Consider the following 23041-nt stretch of genomic DNA (forward strand, 5'->3'; position numbering starts at 1 on the left):
TCACTAAGTAGGAATTTTTAACCGACTTGCCTTTCGAGAGTGAGTTTCCCAGTCTAACACCCGTCGTACGCTGAGGACAGAGGCTATCATGCAAGCGGCCAACTGCATCAGGTGCCGCAGTTTCGAACCAGCAACCTTCCAATTATCTGCTCTACCTCCTGAGCTACAGCCGCCCCACAAACATGAAGTTAGTTAGTTCTAAATGAGGCTACAGAAGTTGTCACAGACATTTTAGTTACAAACTATTCTTACTACGACTTCACAACTTGCAGATTTATAAGTTTACAGAAAAAGTGTAAAGTAATTATAAAGTCAGATGCAGAAAAAAACACTGACCTAATGACCCCTTATCCTTCCCAACTATAGTCATGTACATCCACTTTGCATGAAGTTGAACAATAACGAGGACATTTAATACCATAAGTGATGTTTGAGTCATTTATTCAGAAGCTGTAGTGACGGACACGCTACTCCGATAAATAAAAACCTGTAAACACGTACGCACATCTCATGGTTTAGGTTCCTGAAGCAGAAAGCAACATTATTCCATCTTTTACATCCAATTACAACACTTCTGCAAAAAAAACAAACTATCAATACATCGTGTTCCTATGAACCACTTCAGCTCAGACAACCTGTTTCATTCCGTCTTGACATGTGTAAAACATTCATTGTGTTTCTTTTGCTGTCTTTGTTTATCCCTCTTTGTCCTTCTGTCACTTCAGAATTGTTTATCTCATTATTCAGAGTGCTTTCTGAATAATCTTCCATGAATGATCCTCTATTTGTCATCTGCTGTAATAACACACACACCAACACACACACACACATGCACACCACAAACATGATTCAGCCTGGTTTAATTGTAATCCAGCAGCGGAAATTCTCCCCTGCGTCATGGGTGCAGCTGCAGCGAGTACCAACCAAACTTTCAGATTTCTTTAAATAAAAACAGTAAAAACAAAGATATCCTAAAGTGTGTGTGTGTGTGGTGCTAAAACCTGACTTCTAATCTTAACTGACCTCTCTGAGCTCCGAGCAGTCACACACAGTTCATTCACATTAAACCTCACGACCGCATCATGTTTCTAAAACCGCCTTCAGTGAACTGCTCAGTCAGCTCAGGACACAGAGGAGAACTGATATGGCTTCAGAAAAAAACTGACGTGGAAATCAGATACGTGCCAGTTTTTTAAAAAAAGAAGAAAAACATTTGGTTTTCAGTGTTTGCACGTTATAAAAACACCATGTGTACATCACATCCAGCAACCTTCATGTTAAGAATCCCACATATGTGTTCCACTTGTCTGAGGAGAGGACAGTGTCTGTGCGACTGGATCCTGTTTTCCATCGACCACATTCCAGCCTGTTTGCTTCTCAAACTGTCTCCCTCAATTTCGGCATGAATGCAGGTTTGGCTCAGTGCGGCCGACCTCAGTATGATACCAAATACTATCAGGTCACGGATCAGCCGGCCGCCCTGGTGCTCCTGCTAACACACCGCCATCTGCTGGTTTGTGAAGGAGAAGCAGCCAACATCTCATCGACTTTCTGTCTGCTGGAGCCTCTCAAAGTCTTCATGCTTTCCGTCCAGTTCTTTTCCCTTTTGGCCACTTGGCTAACTCCGTATGTATTGCTTAAGAAGTCCAAGTACACATTAGTTAAAAGCACGCCAAGATCTGGAGGCCAACAGATCTGCTCTTGCTACTTCAGTTCCTCTCCCACTGAGAGACGGAGCCAGTCTGGGATCAGATCTGACGCCTTTCAGGAGGCCACTGCTTCAGAGCACACTGTTGGCAGTGGACCTGCATTGGGTTGGACAGCTCTTGACGACTTTTCTCAGAAGAGTCGGACCTGTTTCTTCAGTTCGTTCTTCTTCCACTGAGCGAGACGATCGAAGGCGGACATGGACATCCCGAAGACTCTGTAGAACTCCTCAGGTGAGAGGTGACGCTGTCGGAGAGAGGAGACGACAGAGGAGCGTTCACAGACAGGAAGTTAATGATAACGACTCACATGGTAAATGCTAATAGTTCCCTGTCCGTCTCTGTCTGCACACTGTCTGTTCTCTCAGAGGGAACTGCAATCATTTCTTAATGTTTGTTTTAGTACCATCTCAGGTCATCATATTTAGCTCATCAAATACTTTGCTTTTAAAACAAATAAATGTCCGTCAGCCTCAGATTCACCTTCTGTTTGATGCCAATCGTTTTGTTGTGCCTCTATAAGACAGATACTTAAAGATGCAATATGGTAGAGCTGCCCCTTGATGAATTCATACTCATAATAAATAGGGGTCAGCATGTCACTAGAGTAATCACTAACTAAGTGTAGCTGCCCTTAGCTGGTTAGCTCAGTTAGCCGTGCAGCTAGCGGTCCAGCTTGGGATCGAAGGGCACTGCGAAAGAATTTGTGTTCAAACTGCTAACAGAGGAGCTATAAACCCAGACAGGTTAGCTGGTTAGCATGCTGAACATGGCATTAGGGAAGGCATTTTAGCTGAAATTCGCACATACTGCACCTTTAAGTACTTCTTGTAAAAGAGTTCAGGAGCAGTTTACCTCCAGTCTGGCTCTGTCCACATCACCTGGAAGACGCTTCTGCCCTCTGACCGACACGATGAGAGATTCATACGGGTAGATCTGACACACACACACACACACACACACACACACACACACACACACACACACAGAAACAATTCATTTAATTTAATCCAAGACCTGAGCAAGGCATTAAACACACAACTTTAAGAAGCTGATGATGTCATTCTAAAACTGTTACTGATGAAGTGTATTTGCTGGTTGTCGTTTACAACATGATTCAAATCGGTTTTAAAAGAATCCTGAAAACCAGCTTGTATTTGAGTGTTTCAGCACCACGAATGAAAGAACTGATTCTTCTCTAATCGTCGACCTCTGGTGGCCAAATGCAGCATCGACAACAATGACAGAGTCCGAAATATCAGAATTCTTTTCCGGGATGTGATAAAGGGACAGCTGAGTGCAGATTTTCACACAGATGCAGAACATTTTGAAGGCTACAAACACTATTTTTCTTAATGATCTTTAATCTCTGATGTGATGTTTATGGTACAGATAGCCTGTGGCACAAAACAGCAGAGTGTTTAATATAATATGCGAGTAAAAGAGGAATAATGATTACCCATTGTTTCTAATAAACTGTAATTATCAGGTTTTAAGGTATGATGTCACCCTACAGAGTCAAGGTAACATCCCACAGACCCTGTGTGACATCACTGTGTGCTTTTGGTTGCTGATTTACTTCCCTGTCAATAGAACGACCCGCTCAGCTTCACAAAACCTCCCTGAGCCAAGCGGGTGTTACTGAGCGAGATGGATTCACCATTCAACCTGAACTTAAAGCAGGAATCACATCATCCTTATCTATCATCCATCGATCCAGACCTTTCACTCCTGGCTCAGTTCGCCAGCTTTGGCAGCAGCATCTTACCTTGTATTCTGAAAGAAAAAGAGGAAGAGAGAGCAAAGTATCAGTCATGTTGAACACACAGTATGTGATTCTTGGCGCTGCTCGTCTCGCAGTCAACAAAATAACGAGAGCTGCCGTGAATCAGATGAAACCACAGCAGCTGGGTGGATTTCTCCGGGACTGAACGTTGTTGGAAATGTAAATAAACAGCAAATATAAAAAAAAAGGTCTTGACGAATTTAGACACTTAAATGCAGAAATGTTACATATTTTGCCTTTTACTCTTGCAAGTGTTGTTCCTTTGATGCATTATCAATTAACAGTGGACATCATGCATCACGGAGGGGAGGTGAATCAGGAGAAAGCTAGATGAAGTGGGGATAAGCAGATTAAAGGCTTACCTCTGATCTGCCAATTAACTGCATTACTGCTGTCATACTGGTAATAATCTGCGCCGGCACTCCCAGGCTGCACCAAGACAACAAGACACAATCTCATCACTGAACGGGAGGGAGGCGATCAAACAAAGTAGACGCAAATCTAAAAATATTGCAGCAAGAACAATTTAGATCAATGTCGTATATCAAAAGGAAAAACACACTGACAATATCTTTGCCATCTGTTCGTTACTGTCTGCTGACCTCAGGCTGCAAACTGATACAAATTAAACGTTCAGTGGCGACTGAAGGACTTTGCCGTAGCTCACAGTTCAGCGGACGACCTCGCCCGTCTCATTCTCTACCTCGCTCTCCGTCTCAGGCGCTAAACGTGATCGCTTACCCTGTTTAGTCCATTTCTGCCGTAGCCTGGCAACGAGGCCGATTTGGCGACGTACGAGTCTGGAAGAACAAATATCAACACACAACCATGAACACACGAGTTACCCAGAATAATATCAACACAGTCAATGTGTGGAGGAAAATATGAAGCAAAAATATAAAGCACAACATCTTAAAAGTAAAATACAAACACTGCTGTTGTGTTTGTGGTCACAACTCGAACATTTCGGGGGCTGCAGGTTTAATCTTTGACAACTCATTATGTTTAATACCTTTATTATATGTTTTAATGTTAAAACAATAATCTGTCAAGTGCCAATACAATAAAATTAATCCTAATCCATTCTGTTTTAATCATGTTTTAGCAACTTTTTTTTACAATCGTGTTTCTAAATAAAAAGTCTAAATGATTTGTTCATCCAGCAGCCGACCTGATGACCGAACATGGACAGGATGGGCTTCAGGTAATCACTGAGGAGCTAAAGAGCAACAACATGTCACCCAGTTTCTGAGGAAAGCTCATTTAAAGCAGCTGCAGCTCTCCTCTCGTGTTCTGGAGCTGCTTTTTAAACCTCAAGGCTGCTGCTGCCTCCCACCCGCCTGACAGACTCCTGATGAAGCTGTGATCACACACAGATTTCTGCTTCAGTCAGTTCGATGTGTTTTTTTTTTAGACTTTCTGGTTATTACATTAAGATCTTGAAATCCAAAAAATAAACTGAAATACAAACACGTCACATTCACAAGCTGACACGCTGGTGGATTGTGAAACTAGCACACAGACAACAAAAATAATCTGAATCCATCTTCTCTTTTGTCATCAGACCTAATATCTTGATCTCATCTCTCCTGTAACCGTTGGCAACCAGCAGCATCCCAGCATCCTTTGGCAGGACTTTAATGGTGGCGTACTGCTGCAGATGGAGCAGCAGAGGGCAGTGGAGTCACACCGACGCTCTGCTGTCGCTCCTGTCTCACTTTCACCTGCCTCGTCTTCACTATCCTCGTTTCCTGTTTCTTGGCTGCATCATTCATTCTTCCTCCCTTTTGCTTTCTCACTCTCCACCTTCTCCTTTTTTTGTATCTCTCTCTCTCTCTCTGTCTGTTCACTATTCACTCTGGTGTTGGAGGAAATTCAATTACACAGCGATGACACAGAGCTGGGAGAAACACTGTGACGCAGGAGAATACAGGCCGGTGTGAGACGCTGAACTATAATTGGTTTGTCTTCTACAACTCTCTCTCTCTCTTTCTCTCTATCAACGAGAAATGAGATGCAGTCCTGGAAATAAAGTTGTTTCATCAAAGTGTGTGCTGATAGCAAACAGTCTGAAACTCAACGTCTAAGCATCTCATTAACAGAGTCCTGATGGTACGAGTGCTGCTGCTGCCATCAGATCCTCACAGTCGAGGGTTTGGACAATTATTGATCAGTTGTTGTGGATTCTTAGATTTATATGACAGTCTGGATGCACTCAAATACAAGTTATGATGTAAAACAAATGTATTTAGTTGCCAAGTTGGTCATGTTATTGAGTTAAGAGCAATAAAATGGCATTTTAAAGCCAAGTGTTTGTATCAATAGACGACAAACACGTTTATCTTCACAATCAAAAGTGCAGCGTGTAGCTGGAGGTCGAGAAACAGATGGCTGAGGGGTTCAGGTCACTGATCCCGGATCAGTGCCGCTGCTAAAGAAAAGCTGATAAATACGGGCCTGAGCTGCAGAACCATTCATCATCCAACCTGTAACCAGAAAGACAAGAGTGTGTGTGTGTGTGTGTGTGTGTGTGTGTGTGTGTGTGTGTGTGTGTGTGTGTGTGTGTGAGCAGATAACAATCTCCCACTTAAAGCTCTGCCTCTGTCTCAGCAGAGCAGACAGGATGAAGGGGATCAGAGGGAGGACGGGCCGCTGTGTCTCCGTCCCCTTCAGATGACCTCAGAGATCAGAGCGCTCTGAGGAACCACTCACCGCTGTCGGTGCTGTTGACGGACCTCGGCGCTGACGACAGAGAGACAGCAGGGAGGAGGAGGAGGAGGAGGAGGAGGAGGAGGAGGAGGAGAGAGAGACACAGATAATATATTAATCAAACTGAAATCAACAATCATAAATATGTCATCAGGATTCTTGTGTCGAGAGTATTGATGGGGTTCGAAGACCAATAAAAGTTGAGAACTGGTTTTAAATTGTGTGATCGATTGTGGTGGTGTCAAAAATATTGATACATATCGATGCTGATTTTGCGCAGTATTGATAAACCAGCACCACCTCCTCCAGAAGTGAATTAACCTACATGTTGCACACAAACTTTTTTATTTATTTGTTTCATTTAATCTATCTTGCAAAAAAAAAAAATCAATTGCGCAATTTTGCATCGACAAACAAAACTGTCAAACTGAAGCATCTATACTGCCGGAGAGGAACAAAGTGTGGCTTCATTATACAAAGAAAGATATATAAAATATATCATTTGTAGAATTGTCATTTCAATGGTAATCTTCCTACACAGCATGGACTTAAATATGAGCACCACTGCTTCCCAGCAGCACATCCATTAAATAATTACACCATGTGGTAATAACATCAGTGCTTTTTTCAACACAAATTGATCAGAAATCAATAAGTGAATCAACATAAAGAGAAAATGCCAACTTAGCTGCTGCTTCACCAATGCAGGTATCAAAACTCAGCTGCTTAGGATCCAACAGAACAGAAGTCAGGCTTGTACCTCGTCCTGATGAAGACTGTGGGCGCTGAGGCTTTTTACTTTTTGCAAAACAATGTGCTTTTTTTCTGGTTATGGCTTACTGATCATAACACAGCACAGGTCACCTCTGTTCTCTGATTCATCAGTAAGGGGATTGATGAAGACTGACAAGCAGAATCAATAATGGTATTGGTTTTCATACATTCTTTTCAATTCCCACTCCTAATCTTTCACCCGGACTGAAAACTCTGTCGTCCTCGTCAATTACAATAAAAAAAATGTTGCTTTATTAGAAATATTATGGCTGGAATAGTTTGGAACTGTCTAATACGATCATCATCTAAGAGAGAAACTGCAGAACGAGCCCGATAAATATCTCTAGAATCCAACTAAAGAGGTCAAGTTCACAACACTGACACCACGATCATCATCACATCCACCACAGATCCTTCTGTCTCCTGACACAGACAGCCGCCATGATGACAACAAAACCAGACCATGTGTGACCGTGTTAAGTGGAGTTAATAAACACGTCACATCCAAAAAGAATGAGGACAAACAATAAACCCAGAGAGTTCATCTTCAGGGGAAGGGAGGTAAATAAAAAAGGCCAGCTGTTGTTGGACATGTATAAAACATCAGCTGAGTGAATATCTGCTCCTGACAGTCTCAACATGTGGACAAATCACCATCACGACCTACACATCGTATAAAATATGAAGCGGCACTCGTGTTAAAAATGCATTATGTTCCATCCGCCCGCTGCTTGTTGGCATTTTAATGGAGCGCGCTGTAACGTCAGATTTATTATTCTACATATTAACATTTAAGCCAGAGAAAATATTTGTATTTCTTTAAATATTCTATTTTAAAATCATTCTGGAAAAGGCTCAGCTTGTTAACGAGGCAATTAATTGTAGGAGGGTCACTTGCGTCTCTTGTTCTTTAAGAGGAGCTGCTTCTTCCCCTCTGCTCCCTACACGTCTCCTCTCCTCACCTGTATAATTTAAACGCCTGTTTGGTTCCTCCGCCCCTCCCCCTCTCAGCCAACAGTCCACCAGTGACACATTTCAAATCAAATCCCAGGATACAGGGAGCTACTTCTGCTAGCTTGCTAAGAATGTAGGGACAAAGTGGGCTCAACACAGAAAGATTACGACAAATACTGGAGGAAAGAGTCGATTAAAAGACTGGATTCAACATGATTCACAGGCAGAGTGCAGATTCTGGAAATGTGCAGCTGTTTTCACAGACCTGGCTGCTTGTGTCTCCTGCAATTCTGGAAACACTGACAGTAATTAGCACGGAATCCAGTGAATCCAGTACAGCTGAGAGTGATGGGAATGTCAGTTCTCCAGGTCATAAATCAGAATATACTTCTTAAAATGAGCTAGGAATATTGGGCTATATATTCCAATACTGCTAAACATTGATGGATTAGACCTGTGAAGGTCTCCACAAAGTTTCATGGCAATCAATCGAAGAGTCATTGAGATATTTGTGTGTGAACAGAAGTGGTGGACTGAATGTGTTATCCTGCGTTCCTGAAGCCATTCTGCTACCACTGTCAAAAAAATCAATAAATCAAAATCAGTATATGATGTCACCAAGTGCCAGTTATAAGAGGAAGTTTACATTCCGTTGTGGAATCAGCCTCTTCCAAAGAAAGAGAACAAACCTCTCTGTATTTATAATCTGTATAACAGCAGCAGACAGAGATTACGCAGGTGTGAACGGCCACATCACCCTCACCTGTCTGAGTCTCACCTGCACAGAGCTCGCTCCCTCTCCGGCGCTCTCTGACCCTGATTTACCTTCTTCACTCTGTGTCGTACATCTTCTCCCAACAGCTCCAAATTGCTTTAGCTTCTCACTCCCTCTCTTTCATTCTCTTTTAGATTTAATTCCCTCTCTCCCGTTTCTCCTTTATTCCCGTCTGACCTGCACCTAAACCCCCGCCTCTCTCCTTCCCTCTCCCAGTCTCTTCATCTTCGTCTCGCCTGTACGCTCGCTGAATGCAATGAGGAATGGGATCAATGGGAGAGTTAATACAGAAGTGGGAAACTCCCCCACGCCACCGCTCGCCCAGCATCACAACGAGACACACACATTCCTCCACCAGAGACGCTCCATCATCACCGCTACCTGAACAAACTGAACCTCACGGCGAGGCAACTTTGGCCCCCGGGCTTCATTTCAAGCAGCAAACTTCTACAAAACACTTCGAAATGGAGTAAAATGTTATTGTGACTGATTACTTTCACGTCTCTGCCTTGAAGGAGAGACGAATGCAATCTGTGGTGAAATTTTATGATGTGCTGCTTCGTCTCTGTCCTTCGTTTAAAGGGATATTCCGGTGTAAATATAATCCATGGTCTAAATCACCGTGAAACTGTGTTAGACTCCCTCTCAAGAGATCAAGTTAGCAGACCGCTAATTTACGGAGTTTTATCAACCTCAGAAACGACCGCACGACAACAATACACTGCAGTAAATGGATCCAAATATAAACCGCCACCAAAAAGCCACAAATAATGCTCAGAACAGCACCAAACTTCAGCAACAGTACAAATAGGGTCTCAGCACATAGTCCGGGGCATCTAACCTCCGCTAGCTTAGCTGGATTTCTACTGAAAAGCTGACTAAATTTACCACTCTTCTGCAGCAGCTTCCTGTTGACGGGAAGTCCCGACGAGTCGATTACCGAGTACAGTAGAGTTCCGCGGCTCATGGATGAAAATGTATGATTATGACTCCATGGAAAAGCAATCAAAGTTCATATGTGTCTTACCTGCCAGTTTATAACAGTTATTATCGAGAGCGGACAGGGAAAAGAACGGAATTGAGCATTTCTAACCGCACTCGGTAATCGTCGCGTCGGGACTTCCCCGACCCGGAAGCTGATGGAGGAGAGTTGAAATCTGTTTTTAGCTTCACAATAGAAATCCAGCTAAGCTAGCGGAGGTTAGATGCCCCGGACTATGTGCTGAGACCCTATTTGTACTGTTGCTGAAGTTTGGTGCTGTTCTGAGCATTATTTGTGGCTTTTTGGTGGCGGTTTATATTTGGATCCATTTACTGCAGTGTATTGTTGTCGTGCGGTCGTTTCTGAGGTTGATAAAACTCCGTAAATTAGCGGTCTGCTAACTTGATCTCTCGAGAGGGAGTCTAACACAGTTTCACGGTGATTTAGACCATGGATTAAACTTACACCGAATATCCCTTTAAGCAGGAAGAGTCTGATTGAGGTTGATGTGACGTGTCAGCAGCGAGGCTTCATGGACGACACTGTCAGTCTGAAATCTCTCAACAACTATTGGACGAAACCTGCTCAGTTCTCCTCAGTAGCTCCACCATGAGGGACGTGAGCGGTCTTGACAACTGTTAAGTGTTTTGTCGTACACAAGATGAACTGTTATTATCTTTGTGATCACTTTGCATTTCATCTACACACCATCATCAGGTCGTCTGGTTCTCTGGAACATCTGGTTATATTTCTGGGTTTTCCGGGTTTTCTTCCTGTGCTCCCTCAGCTCCACATCAGCCTCGTTAGCCTTGTTCCCACTCTTCCTCCCAGCTAATCCCCTCATTTCTTGTTCTCCTGTTTCTTCCCTTCATCTCCTTCACCTCAGCTGCACCTCAACCCTCATCAGTTTAGTTTCCAGTTCAGTCTTTCTCAGGTCTTCTGCTCACTTCCTGTGTCATAGCTTTTTGTTACTTCCAACTTACACTCCAGCTTTTTCTAAAACAGCTGCCTGCCATCTCCCGCTGCGCTCTCCTGCAAACTAACGACATCCCCGTCAGCCTCAGCTGTACTTTGTGTTCAACGCTAATTAGCAAATATTACTGTCTAAATGTGCCTAAAGAGCTGCGAGCATGACTTCAGCGTTGTTCACGAGAAACCTGTCTGAGAAGTCATCGTGCATTACGATGATCGTTATGACAGTTAATATAAACCAACATGAAAGACACACACACACACAACACACACACACACACACACACACACACACACACACACACACACACACACACACACTTACAGCCATTGAGGGAGCTGAATCCCAGATTGTTCAGCGCCTCCTTGCTGTTACAGCGAGAACTGCGTCTGCTGCTCCATTGGTCATTGTCGTGACAACCTGACCGCGCCTTCATCTCCTCCTTCAGGATCATCCTGCCGATGCCCTGCGGAGGAGGGAACGAGAAGATGGAGCAATAAGAGCTGGTGGAGTCGGACGGATGCTCGGTGGCGATGAGACGGGAGAAAGAGATGGAGGTTGTTTGGACAGATGGACGGATGGATATGAAGTGAAAGACGGAGAAGGGAGCATCACTTTGCATCACGTCTGTTGGGTGATGGTGGATGGAAGCGTTTAATTAAGGAGCTCATTAAACATTAACAGATGCACTTAAAATATGAAAGGGAGAAGCAGGAGAACGTCGTCCTTCTTACTTTGTTTATGTTCTGATTCCATCCGTCCTCCTCTCCTCCGGACGAAAACCTCCTCGTCCTGGAGACTAGAGACAGAAACGGAGACAGAAGAGGGCCTGGATGTGTATTCTGCATCTGGTGGAAGGTTTTCTGAAGACTTGTTTGTGCAGAACGAGAGGGAGAATTACCTTTTGGAGAGCCGGTATACGGATAGTAGTTGGAGTCCGGGTGATAAAGGTTGCTGTTACAGTTGGAGGTGGAGAGGCGGCGGGAGTTGACGAGGTTCTCGTTGGTTTTACTCTTAATGGCTGTCGGAGAGGCAGATATGTCTGAGGAAGAGACGAGCAGAGAGAGAGAGAAATTGTGTCAAGCTTCTTCAAGCATTTTTAGGCTGATTTACATATTTGGAATAATAAAAAGGTGCTGAGAAGGGAAGAGTCAACCATGAGGGACGAGTGGAGGAATGTTAAATCAGGCTCAGCTTTAACAGAAATGATCCTGAAGTGTTTGTTTTTGGTCTCGAGATGTTCGACCAACTTCAGTGTGAGAGGCGTCGTGTCTTTTTGTGTTCGCGCAGGAGAAAGAAGACAAAGTAGTGCATTAACTGACAGAGAGGGGAGGGAACGGCAGGGGGGAGACGGGGGAGAACGAGGGAGAGGAGAGGCACGAACAACAAACAACAGAGAAGAGAAAGGAGGTCAGAGGAGAGTGATGGGATATGATGCACTGCAACAAACGATGACGATGGATGAAGGAAGGTTCTGTAGTTACGTGAAGACTTCAAGGAAAATGTCGTGTTGCAGCAGCAGACGGGCTTACGATCTTTTATTCCACAGTGTGAAAAGAGCGAGTTGGCGACATGTAACAAAAGGTCAGATTCTGAATGATATCGAGGACGCATGAATGTGACATTTAGTCCAAAAATTACACCGGACAGAAGAATAAAACTGAGCAATCTGTCCCCAGTGTGTGATTTTATTCAGAGGGTTTTAATGCAGTCTTGAGTTAATGAAGTCGTAAGTCTTGCAGAACAGATGTCATGCTTTCCGTTCCACTCCCTCTGTCTGAAACACTCTGTCCCTTTAAGGACCATCCTGAACACCTAGTGTCCTCTGATTGGTCGGCTCACACACGCATGAGCCAGCACCCCTCACTGTCTCTCTCTTGCTGGCTCTCTCATGTTTTTTGCTTCTAATCAGATTCACTTCTATCGCAAATACAGGCAGAAATTATGCTAATGTGTGACAAGCTGATGTAGTGTGATGTCACAAAGTCACGGAATTAAAGGCGGGACTACTGACAGGGTGATTCAGCAGCTGTGTTTTCTGTGGGAGAGACTTTTACAGGCACAGGATCCTTTAAAACCGATATTACAGAAGCAATACAATGTAAAATGATAAACATGTATTATTTATGCAACTGGAGCTGTTAAATCATGGCAGAACCATTCATGTGTAATCATCTGTGTGCTACATCTCCAAACACATCCTCCAGTCGCTCGTTTGTTTTTGGAGTGCAGGCGGGTTCGACTCTGACGTCCATCACGCTGCTAAATATACGGTATACATTTACCTGATTATGGTGATCTGCTCTATAAATGATTCATGCTGTAGATTTGAATTCGTCCACGGAGCCCAGATCACAGACTGTCTGCTCAGACTGAGGAGAGAGAGGTTCGTCAGCACTTTGTAGCTCGGCGTAAATCATCCGGAGGTGTCTGCTCTGAGGAACTGTAACTCTGTCGGACCTGACGTCTGAGCGCTGATGGATCACCTGAACGCCAGGAGAATCTGGCGCTCGGTGTTGCTTCACAATCTGAATCTGTAATCTCGCCTCTGATGTGGCTGCGACCAAACATCACAGCTGTCCTGTTCCCCGGTCTAAAGACTGAGCAGGCAGTCTCAAACAACCGGCCGGCTGACAGCCAGACAGCCTCACAAACATCTCACAACATCGTGAGGAATCCACTCACCTGGTCTCTTATAGATGGGAGGTTTCCTGTAGATGTTGGTTTCCTCAGAGGCTGAGGAGAGAAACAACAGGAGAATAAGTGTGAGAAGCAAAGGGAGGAGAGAGGGAGGTGGAGAGGAGAGGAGAGGAGAGGAGAGGAGAGGAGAGGAGAGGAGAGGAGAGGAGAAAGGAGAGGAGAGGAGAGGGGGAGGAGAGAGGAGAGAGGAAGAGGAATGAGAGGAGAGGAGAGGGGAGAGGAGAGAGGAGAGAGGAGAGGAGAGAGGAGAGGAGAGGGGAGGAGAGGAGAGGAGAGGTGAAAGGAGAGGAGAGGAGAGGAGAGGAGAGAGAGAGGAGAGGGGAGGAGAGAGGAGAGGGAGAGAGGAGAGAGGAGAGAGGAGAGAGGAGAGGAGAGGAGAAAGGAGAGGAGAGGAGAGGGGAGGAGAGGGGAGGAGAGAGGAGAAAGGAGAGAGGAGAGGAGATGGGAGGAGAGAGGAGAGAGGAGAGAGGAGAGAGGAGAGGGGAGGAGAGAGGAGAGGAGAGAGGAGAGGAGAGGAGAGGAGAGAGGAGAGAGGAGAGAGGAGAGAGGAGAGAGGGAGGAGGGGAGGGAGAGAGGAGAAAGGAGAGAGGAGAGGAGATAGGCGATGGGAGTAATCTGGATTTCCTTTTCAGCCCATCCCACTAAATTAGTTGTATACATTAACAGTCTCCTTCACCGTAAAGCTGACAGCACGGGTAATAAACTGCTATGGCGGAGACTGTGTCGTGCATCCAGACGACCTGACGGACGTGCAGAGAGGCCGATTAATACAGATTCACAGGCTTATTACGGGAAAGAGCGGCAGATGGCACCAGAATAAAGGAGAGGGAGGAGAGCAGCTGAAGGGTGGAGAGGCAAAAGAGGAAGATAAAGAGGCAGAGGAGGGAGAAACTTCCACACGACAGGGGCTTGTAGCTCTCATTTGGTGGAGTAATCATTCGGCTTCAAGTGCTGGAAAAGCACGTATCAAATTAAATTAAAAATAGTTTGTCTGATCGCCTGAAATAAAAGAGAAAAAGAAATAAAGCACGAATAATTCCAGTACTTCCAAATACTGTAGAGCCTTCCGCTAACCCTGCCAAAGTTAGAGGTTTGACTCCCAACAGGCCATCCACGCTAAATCTGTATGCACTCCAGATACAGCCAGGCACTCCGGATAAAAGCATCCACCAAATACATTTTCTGCTCGGCGATGAAAAAGCTTGAAGGGAGTGCTGTCGCAGGGCTGGCAAGGAATATAACAGCCTCAGAGAAGCCGGAGAGGGAACATGCAGCGAGAGGAGAGGAGAGGAGAGGAGAGGAGAGGAGAGGAGAGGAGAGGAGAGGAGAGGAGAGGAGAGGAGAGGAGAGGAGGGAACGATGGAGGGGAACCAAACGCACAGCTTGCAAAGTGAAGAGTAAAAGCCTTTTACAAGTGAAGGGAACAAAGACGGAGCGGAGCGTTCAGGGAGGAGGCCGGCGTCAACGTGATAAAATGGAGGGCGGATGGAATGTTTCAATAAAATGAACTGCTTATTAGTCGTTAGATTAAAGCGCTCATATGTTATACAAGAGCTCCGGATCAGTGAGATAAATTAGACAGAGGCTTCCCGCAGGAGACGGACGGAGAGAGGATAACGACAATGTTTTTATGGATGTTGAAATTAAAAACGGTAAAAGAAAGAAATGATGAGGGACGACGATTATCAGTGAATTACAGCTCGATGTCTAGTCTCAGTCTTCTTCATCGTCAATGAATATTTCTGCTCCCTTTGTTATAAATCGATTCATCTTCCTGGATATAGAATATTTTTAAAAAATGGAAAAACACCAGCAGCCCAAAGTACGATGGATCAGCTGTCAGCCATCCATCAGCTGACTCCTTTAAAAGGACAAACAGGTGAATTTAATAACACTGATCATCCTGATACAATACAGTGGTCCTGGTGGGAAACCTTGGAGCCTGGCATTCATGTGGATGATTCATAAGAACCATCGACCCAAACACATCTGCAGCCCAAAGTACAGCCGCTCATAGCAGCCTCAGTCCTAATGGTGGTGACCTGACGTTGCACAACACCACTCAGAAAATGGCTGAATAACCCAACAAAGAATCTCAAGATGTCAACCCGAACAAGTCCGATTGGAGGTCCCCACCTCACTACCCACTGCCAGATACCCCAGGACCCCCCAGAGGACCTGTGTCCAGTCCTCAACAGGTCCGACACGAGTCCGATCTACAATCAGGCCTCTGCACATCCCACATAAAGACCGGGCCTGAAGGTTCCCCAACAGAACATCACACAGTAACGATGTTGTGGCTGATCTGTGTACGATTATGTCAATTCATCACGGTCGGTTTTAAAGGAAAGGTTCACCCAAAAGATGAAAATTCAGTTTTTAAAACTCGTCCCCATCCACTTCAGTTTGTCAGGAGAATGCCGATCGTCATGCGGGGGAGTAGATAATGACTGAATTCTCCTTTCTGTCTGCAGCTAATGAGGATCTGGGGTCAGGATGTGGGTCAGGATGTGGGTCAGGATGTGGGTCAGGATGTGGGTCAGGGTCTTCAAATCACATTGCAGAAACACATTCGATGGTTAATGGTTAGGTAGAGTCTAGATTACACGGCACGGCAGAGGTGAGTCTGCAGGGGGCGGGGCGGTTTGGAGACTGGGGTTAGTAAACAGGTCGGGGGTCAGCGGCCTACCTGGCACATGGAAATGCCTGGGGGCTTGAAGCGCGGCGGTCGGGGTGGGAGTGACACACCTGGGCTCTTGCTGACTGTAATAGGGTGAACTCCTGCCACTCTCACTGCCTGCAGGCAGCGCAGCCAATCACAGCGAGAGAAACCAAAGCATGAGCAGCAGAAGGACAGACAGACTGATGAAGTGTGAGGATGTGTGTGTGTGTGTGTGTGTGTGTGTGTGTGTGTGTGTCAAGGGTGCTGCAAGGGATTCTGGGACACGGCACCACGGTTGCACCCACTCAAAGAGCGAGTACATCTTTTATTTTATAGTGTGTGTGTGTGTGTGTGTGTGTGTGTGTGTGGTCTGTGTGTCTTCGCTTGAGTGGGCGCATTACCGGGGAGATAACAGTGCAGTGGGGAGCCTCCGTGGCGACTGTGAGCAGGAGAGTCGGTGAAGACGGAGCTGGAGGAACGCCTCGTTCTCAAGTCGACGCCGTCCAAGAGATCCTGAGCGGGTGAGGGAGGGAGGGAGGGAGGGAGGGAGGGAGGAAGAGAGGGAGAGTAATGTGCTTTCATTTACTCAATGCAGTAAATTAGACAACACACGGGCTCCATCCAAAACTCAATTTTAATCACGATGAAAGCAGTTTAATATAGTATACTGTGCTGCACAGCATGCTTACACACACACACACACACACACACACACACACACACACACACACACACACACACACACACACACACAACCAGGCATGTCCTCAAGATATTTGGTCAGTAATGTGTGAATGTTCAAACCAGCTGCAGGCAGTAAGTGTTTATTTTGGGCGGTTTATCCCTTTAACTACTTTAATGGAATATAAAGACATTTTGTGTGATACAGTCATTCACTCGTCAATAACACTCTCATGTCTGTGTGATTAATAATAATATTATTAATAATAATATTTGGTCTGTTTGGCTTTAAAACTCTGCTGTTTGTAAATCTGAAATGTTTGACTGATTATATGAATATGAAGATCTCAGTTGATGTTCAGTCAGCAGCAAAATCCAATTTGTTCCTCAAATCAGATGTGACAGACAGAGTCGCTCTGATCTGTGAGTGATCAGATCACATCTGCACTGGTTGCTCTGGTGAAGACGTAGGCGTCAGTAAATCTGGACTCTGACGACGCAGCTTTGATCAATCGTCTCGCTTTCCAAACAATCACAAGTCGCGGAGCAGACGGCGTGTTTCAGCGTGGATCTACAGACTGTTGCTGTCTGCGATGTCTTTCAGACCTCCTCGACTGCACAGACGCACTTCTGTCTCTCTGGGTTTGTCATTGTTGCTGTGTGTCACATTGTAAGAGACACAAAAAGATGCTTTGACACTTGATATGAGCAGCCAGAGTGTCCGGACTGGGTTGCATTTCTAAATCACCCCAATGTGGATATGCCAGAAAACGGATTTGAGCTAGCAGTCTGAATCCAGTCTTGGTCGCTTCATATTGTCCTGGTTTTACGTCACTATCGTTCCCTGATTCTTGCAAACAGTGACACATGTACAACATACCTACAGAGGAGGACTGTTGGCTGGAGTACTTACATGAGAGTACGGTGATAAAGATCCCAGTGACTGCATGAGAAGGAGGAGAAAATAATCAGCATTACTACGACTGCTGCCACCAAAACTGACTATTTCTTCATATAAAGTTATTATTAATGTCACAACTTCCTTCATCTTATGCTGTTACTTTCATTAATGTGTGTGTGTGTGTGTGTGTGTGTGTGTGTACCTGTTCACAGCTGTATCGCTCCAGGGTGTCGTCTGAAAGGTGTGTGTTTGCCTGGTCGGCCTGATAAGGAATGATGTCGGGCCGCTGGATGTCGTATATGGCTTTGACCCTGGGCAGCGCCGCCAGCTGCTTATAGTCCAAATCACCGTCAGCTTTAGACTGAGACAGAGAGAGAGAGACAGAGAGAGACAGAGAGAGAGAGACAGGTGGACATGAGGTAAGAAAGAAAGACACGTGTTAAAGGGATATTCTGGTGTAAGTTTAATCCATGGTCTAAATCACCGTGAAACTGTGTTAGACTCCCTCTCCAGAGATCAAGTTAGCAGACCGCTAATTTACGGAGTTTTATCAACCTCAGAAACGACCGCACGACAACAACACACTGCAGTAAATGGATCCAAATATAAACCGCCACCATAAAAGCCACAAATAATGCTCAGAACAGCACCAAACTTCAGCAACAGTACAAATAGGGTCTCAGCACATAGTCCGGGGCATCTAACCTCCGCTAGCTTAGCTGGATTTCTACTGTGAAGCTAAAAACAGATTTAACCCTCCTCCATCAGCTTCCGGGTCGGGGAAGTCCCGACGCGACGATTACCGAGTGCGGTTAGAAATGCTCAATTCCGTTCTTTTCCCTGTCCGCTCTCGATAATAACTGTTATAAACTGGCAGGTAAGACACATATGAACTTTGATTGCTTTTCCATGGAGTCATAATCATACATTTTCATCCATGAGCCGCGGAACTCTACTGCACTCGGTAATCGACTCGTCGGGACTTCCCGTCAACAGGAAGCTGCTGCAGAAGAGTGGTAAATTTAGTCAGCTTTTCAGTAGAAATCCTGCTAAGCTAGCGGAGGTTAGATGCCCCGGACTATGTGCTGAGACCCTATTTGTACTGTTGCTGAAGTTTGGTGCTGTTCTGAGCATTATTTGTGGCTTTTTGGTGGCGGTTTATATTTGGATCCATTTACTGCAGTGTATTGTTGTCGTGCGGTCGTTTCTGAGGTTGATAAAACTCCGTAAATAGCGGTCTGCTAACTTGATCTCTCGAGAGTCTAACACACTTTCACGGTGATTTAGACCATGGATTAAACTTACACCGGAATATCCCTTTAATGCCAGAGAGCCCATACACAGGTAGGAAGCAATACATGACTATAACATACAGTCTAAGAACAAACCGGCCAAAAGAAAAGTGACAGAAAATGTTCTGAATTGACTGATTGGAGTCTTCTGGTGCTGCAGAGACGCCGGCAGCAGGCGGACAGACAGTCAGACAGACAGACAGACAGACAGACAGACAGATGGGCTCTCAGGGACTATTTCTGTTGCTGTCAGTTACATTTTGATTGAAGGCCGTGACAGCGACGGCCGAGGGCGGGATGGTGGAACTGTTGGCGTAACCACGGTGATGACAGTACTCACACAGATGAGGCGGTGAGGCGAGCCGAGGAGAGGCGAGGAGCCCGGCGGGGAGATGGACGCCGTCTCAGAGGTTCGTCTCAGCTGGTGAGACAGAGCAAAGTTAGTTTAATACATGAAGTTACATTTCAAATCAATAATAATAATAAAGACATCATCCAAAATGTCAGCTTAGTCTTTTTTAAACATTAAAAAGCCTCTTTGGATGAGTTTCATCAAATAGAGCTACATAAAAGTCTTTCTTTTCAAGTGTCATATATAAAGTTAACTTTTAACACAATTCCACATTTCTCTACTACCTGGACGGCAGCGTGAGTTTAAAACGATGATGTAGCTCGTCAGCCAAGAATGAGAGATTTCAAACTCGGAGACACACAGCGAGGACAGAAACACAAGGAGCAGGGGGTTGTGGGTATTTTAAGTATCGCTCACCCTCAGTTTTCTCTCCAGTCGAGCTGCTTCTTTACACATGGGGTGCCAAACCTCTGAACCTGCGCACACACACACACACACACACACACACACACACACACACACAGAGTTTTGTTTACTGTGTGTGGGCAGCAGCCGTACACTTTTATGGGATCCTGTGAAGAGCAGATCAGCCTCTCTCAAGTGCATCAACATCAATCAACAGACACACACACACACACACACGCACACACACACACACACACACACACACACACACACACACACACACACAGATGCAGGAGGCTGTGGAGGCAGTGTGTGTCTGCTCGGAGGATCTAACTCTTCTTGTCTCTCCACTAACACAAACAAAAGAAGGAGAGTTTTCCTGCCGGCTCAGAGGCTCAGAGGACGTCGGTCGATCCACTCTGGTCTGAAGCATCTAAACAACTGTTACGTGGATCAGCCGTGAAGTTTTGTTCAGACATTCATGGTCCCCAGAGGAGGAACACAGCTGAGGTTGATGATCCGGCGAGATTCCACTGAATGAACTCCTCATCAGCCTCAGCTGTGCTTTGTGTTTGTGTGCTAAGACGCTACATGATGAAGACGATGATGGTAAACATTAAACCTGCTGAGCATCTGCATGTTAGCACCGGTTTTACTAATATAAATAAAAAGAGTCATAATTGACCTCGTTTGGAGTTTAGAGGTTTCTGCCAACAGTTTAAAGACGTCTCTTTTCCGAAAAATTTGAAAGCAAGGTTGAGCGGCGACGTGTATCGAGCCGCTGTCCTCACAGAGCTGGTGGCTTCAGTCTATTCTCAGCCCGATCTGCAGAATGACAATCGTCAAAATGTACAAACAAAAACAACAAGCAAACAAACAAACAAACAAGCAAACAAACAAACAAACAAGCAAACAAACAAGCAAGCAAGCACGCACGCAAACAAACAAGCAAACGAACAAACAAGCAAACAAACAAACAAACAAACAAGCAAACAAGCAAACAAACAAGCAAACAAACAAGCAAACAAACAAACAAACAAGCAAACACATAAATAAAGCACAAAAGAGTAAGTCAGTTAAATGAACTGTGGAGCTTTTAGAGACAGAAACAGAAACAGAGCTACTCAGGTTGAAGCTGCCTTCAGTCTGATCATATCTCATTTATAAATGCCCATTTATTGATTATCCTGTGCAAGCATAAATCCTTAAGAGGCACACTGATTTAACCGTCATCCTAATAAAGGTTTCCTGAACTGAACTGAACTGAACTGAACGGATCGATAATACGAGAGACCAAAGTGGGTCAAAATAATGGTGAAGGAGGAGAAAAAGAGGAGGAGGAAACTTCACGACAGAGGAGAGAGGGAACGAATGGATGCTATTAGATAATAATAATCATTACAATAAACCACTAATGTCAGGATGTTATATGCATGTGGATCCCATAATGATAATGGCAGTAATATATCCTCTCTGAACACACACACACACACACACACACACACACACACACTATCATTTTCCCGGGCCTCGGGGCAGCGCAGGCCGACCGAATGGACTCAGTTAGCTGATCATGACTCTAATATACAACCACTACCAACACCATAAATCTGAGCTGCACACACACACACACACACACACACACACACACACACACACACACACACACACATAAACAAGCACAAACACACAGGCACGGAGGAAGCAGACTACACACACGCAACAACTACACACACCCGCAAACAAAATCAATACTGCAGACAGAAAGCATGCGTGGTGATTCAGCGCGCCCCCGTCCCACCCACGCTCCTCAGATGTATGGCCTTGGACTTGTGATCCTTTATCTCCTGGAAGAGGAGAATCTAAAAGGTTGCAGAGAAACAGGAGTTCAATCCAAAACACAGCTGAGCATCAGTTCAGAGAAAATTAGCTGCCTGAAAATATTTATTCAGCGATTAATCCTGAGTCCGTCTTTGTTGCTGTGCGCTCAGACAGACGGGTTCCTTTTTCATTAACTGGGCGCAAAACGAGGTTAATCAGTGGACGAAACCGGCCTCGTTATCTTGATATTCAGAAGCTGTAAAGCAGCAGGTATTTAAATGACCTCAGGTGTTTTGCCTTTTGCTGAATCATGCTGCCACGAGAAACAGAAAACATATCGGACTAATGTTACCGTTCAGATACCTGCTATGATTCGTTTTGTTCTTGTAAAGGGATATTCCGGTGTAAATTTAAACATCTGCTAGCTAAGAGAACACAACTTACCACTCTCCTCCATCAGCTTGCTCGTTGTGGGGAAGCCCTGACGAGTCGATTACCGAGTGCGGTTAGAAATGCTCAATTCCGTTCTTTTCCCTGTCCGCTCTCGATAATAACTGTTATAAACTGGTAGGTAAGACACATATGAACTCTGATTGCATTTCCATGGAGTAATAATCAGACATTTTCATCCTTAAGCTGCAGAACTCTACTGCACTCGGTAATCGACTCGTCGGGGCTTCCCCACAACAGGAAGCTGCTGCGGGAGAGCTGTGAGTTGTTTTCACTTTTCAGTAGAAATCCGGCAAAGCTAGCAGATGTTTAATGCCTCGAACTATGTGCTGGGACTCCATTCGTACTGTTGCTGAAGTTTGGTGCTGTTCTGAGCATTATTTGTGGCTTTTTGATGGCGGTTTCTTGGTTGGAGGCACAGACTGCAGTGTATTGTTATCATGCAGTCTTTTCTGAGGTTGCTAAAACTACATAAGCTAGCGGTCAGAAAACTTGATCTCTCGAAGGTCTTACTCTGTGTCACTGTGTGTTAGATGGGTTATGGATTAAACATACACCGGAATATCCCTTTAACTTCCGGATGTCAGATGACGAGTAAGAAATGAGGTGTGAGAGTCAGAGAGCATGAACACACTTTGCTACAATCAGTTTCTACTTAGAATAATTATATTTAATGCAACATATTTTGATTTGGCCAAACACAAATATCATCTTCAGCAGCACTGATCAGTCGACCGAGGTCAGAAATACGACACGGCTGAAAGTTAGATCAGATCAAACTAAAACACTGAATGAATTTGAGCAGGTATGAGATTCAACATCTGCACTACCTTGATTAATCTTAATTTTCTACATTAATCGATTAGTTGTTGGTGAAAATCTGTTAATCAGTGTTTCCGGTAGACCAAGCTGACGTCTACAAACGTCTTGAAGATAAACCAGAACATACTGACGTTTTAGAAGCTGGGCTAAAATAATCTTAACTTTTTTTCTTAAAGAGCTTTGTAAAACTGATTTGTCTATTATCAAAACAATTGGGGATTAATATAATATTGACAACTAATCAACTCAACATTGCAGCTCCGATAAAAATAAACTTTACAACTGTGGGAACGACA

The 23041-nt window shown here is 44.8% G+C and overlaps 1 protein-coding gene across 4 annotated transcripts in view; it reads right to left on the bottom strand.

Annotated features, from left to right (window-relative positions):
* Positions 1-424: 424 nt before the first annotated feature.
* Positions 425-23041, bottom strand: part of LOC115594512 (actin-binding LIM protein 3-like) — a 60328-nt gene continuing 37711 nt past the window's right edge. The window contains exons 8-23 of one of the 4 annotated variants that reach the window (XM_030438622.1): positions 19665-19723; positions 19236-19316; positions 17806-17964; positions 17616-17645; positions 16423-16534; positions 16049-16156; positions 13345-13395; positions 11561-11701; positions 11394-11458; positions 10984-11125; positions 6205-6234; positions 4234-4292; positions 3855-3921; positions 3475-3482; positions 2562-2642; positions 425-1953 (exon numbers count right to left, since the gene is read on the bottom strand). In XM_030438622.1, coding sequence (XP_030294482.1) covers positions 1840-1953; positions 2562-2642; positions 3475-3482; positions 3855-3921; positions 4234-4292; positions 6205-6234; positions 10984-11125; positions 11394-11458; positions 11561-11701; positions 13345-13395; positions 16049-16156; positions 16423-16534; positions 17616-17645; positions 17806-17964; positions 19236-19316; positions 19665-19723 — 1307 coding nt within the window. In that variant the 3' untranslated portion in view covers positions 425-1839. Of the gene's footprint in view, positions 1954-2561; positions 2643-3474; positions 3483-3854; positions 3922-4058; positions 4293-6204; positions 6235-10983; positions 11126-11393; positions 11459-11560; positions 11702-13344; positions 13396-16048; positions 16157-16422; positions 16535-17615; positions 17646-17805; positions 17965-19235; positions 19317-19664; positions 19724-23041 lie in introns of those variants that run through there. The other 3 variants (XM_030438623.1, XR_003986504.1, XR_003986503.1) reach the window with 3 other exon arrangements.

This window comes from Sparus aurata, chromosome 13, assembly GCF_900880675.1.
Source record: "Sparus aurata chromosome 13, fSpaAur1.1, whole genome shotgun sequence".
In the NCBI taxonomy this organism is placed as follows: Eukaryota; Metazoa; Chordata; class Actinopteri; order Spariformes; family Sparidae; genus Sparus; species Sparus aurata.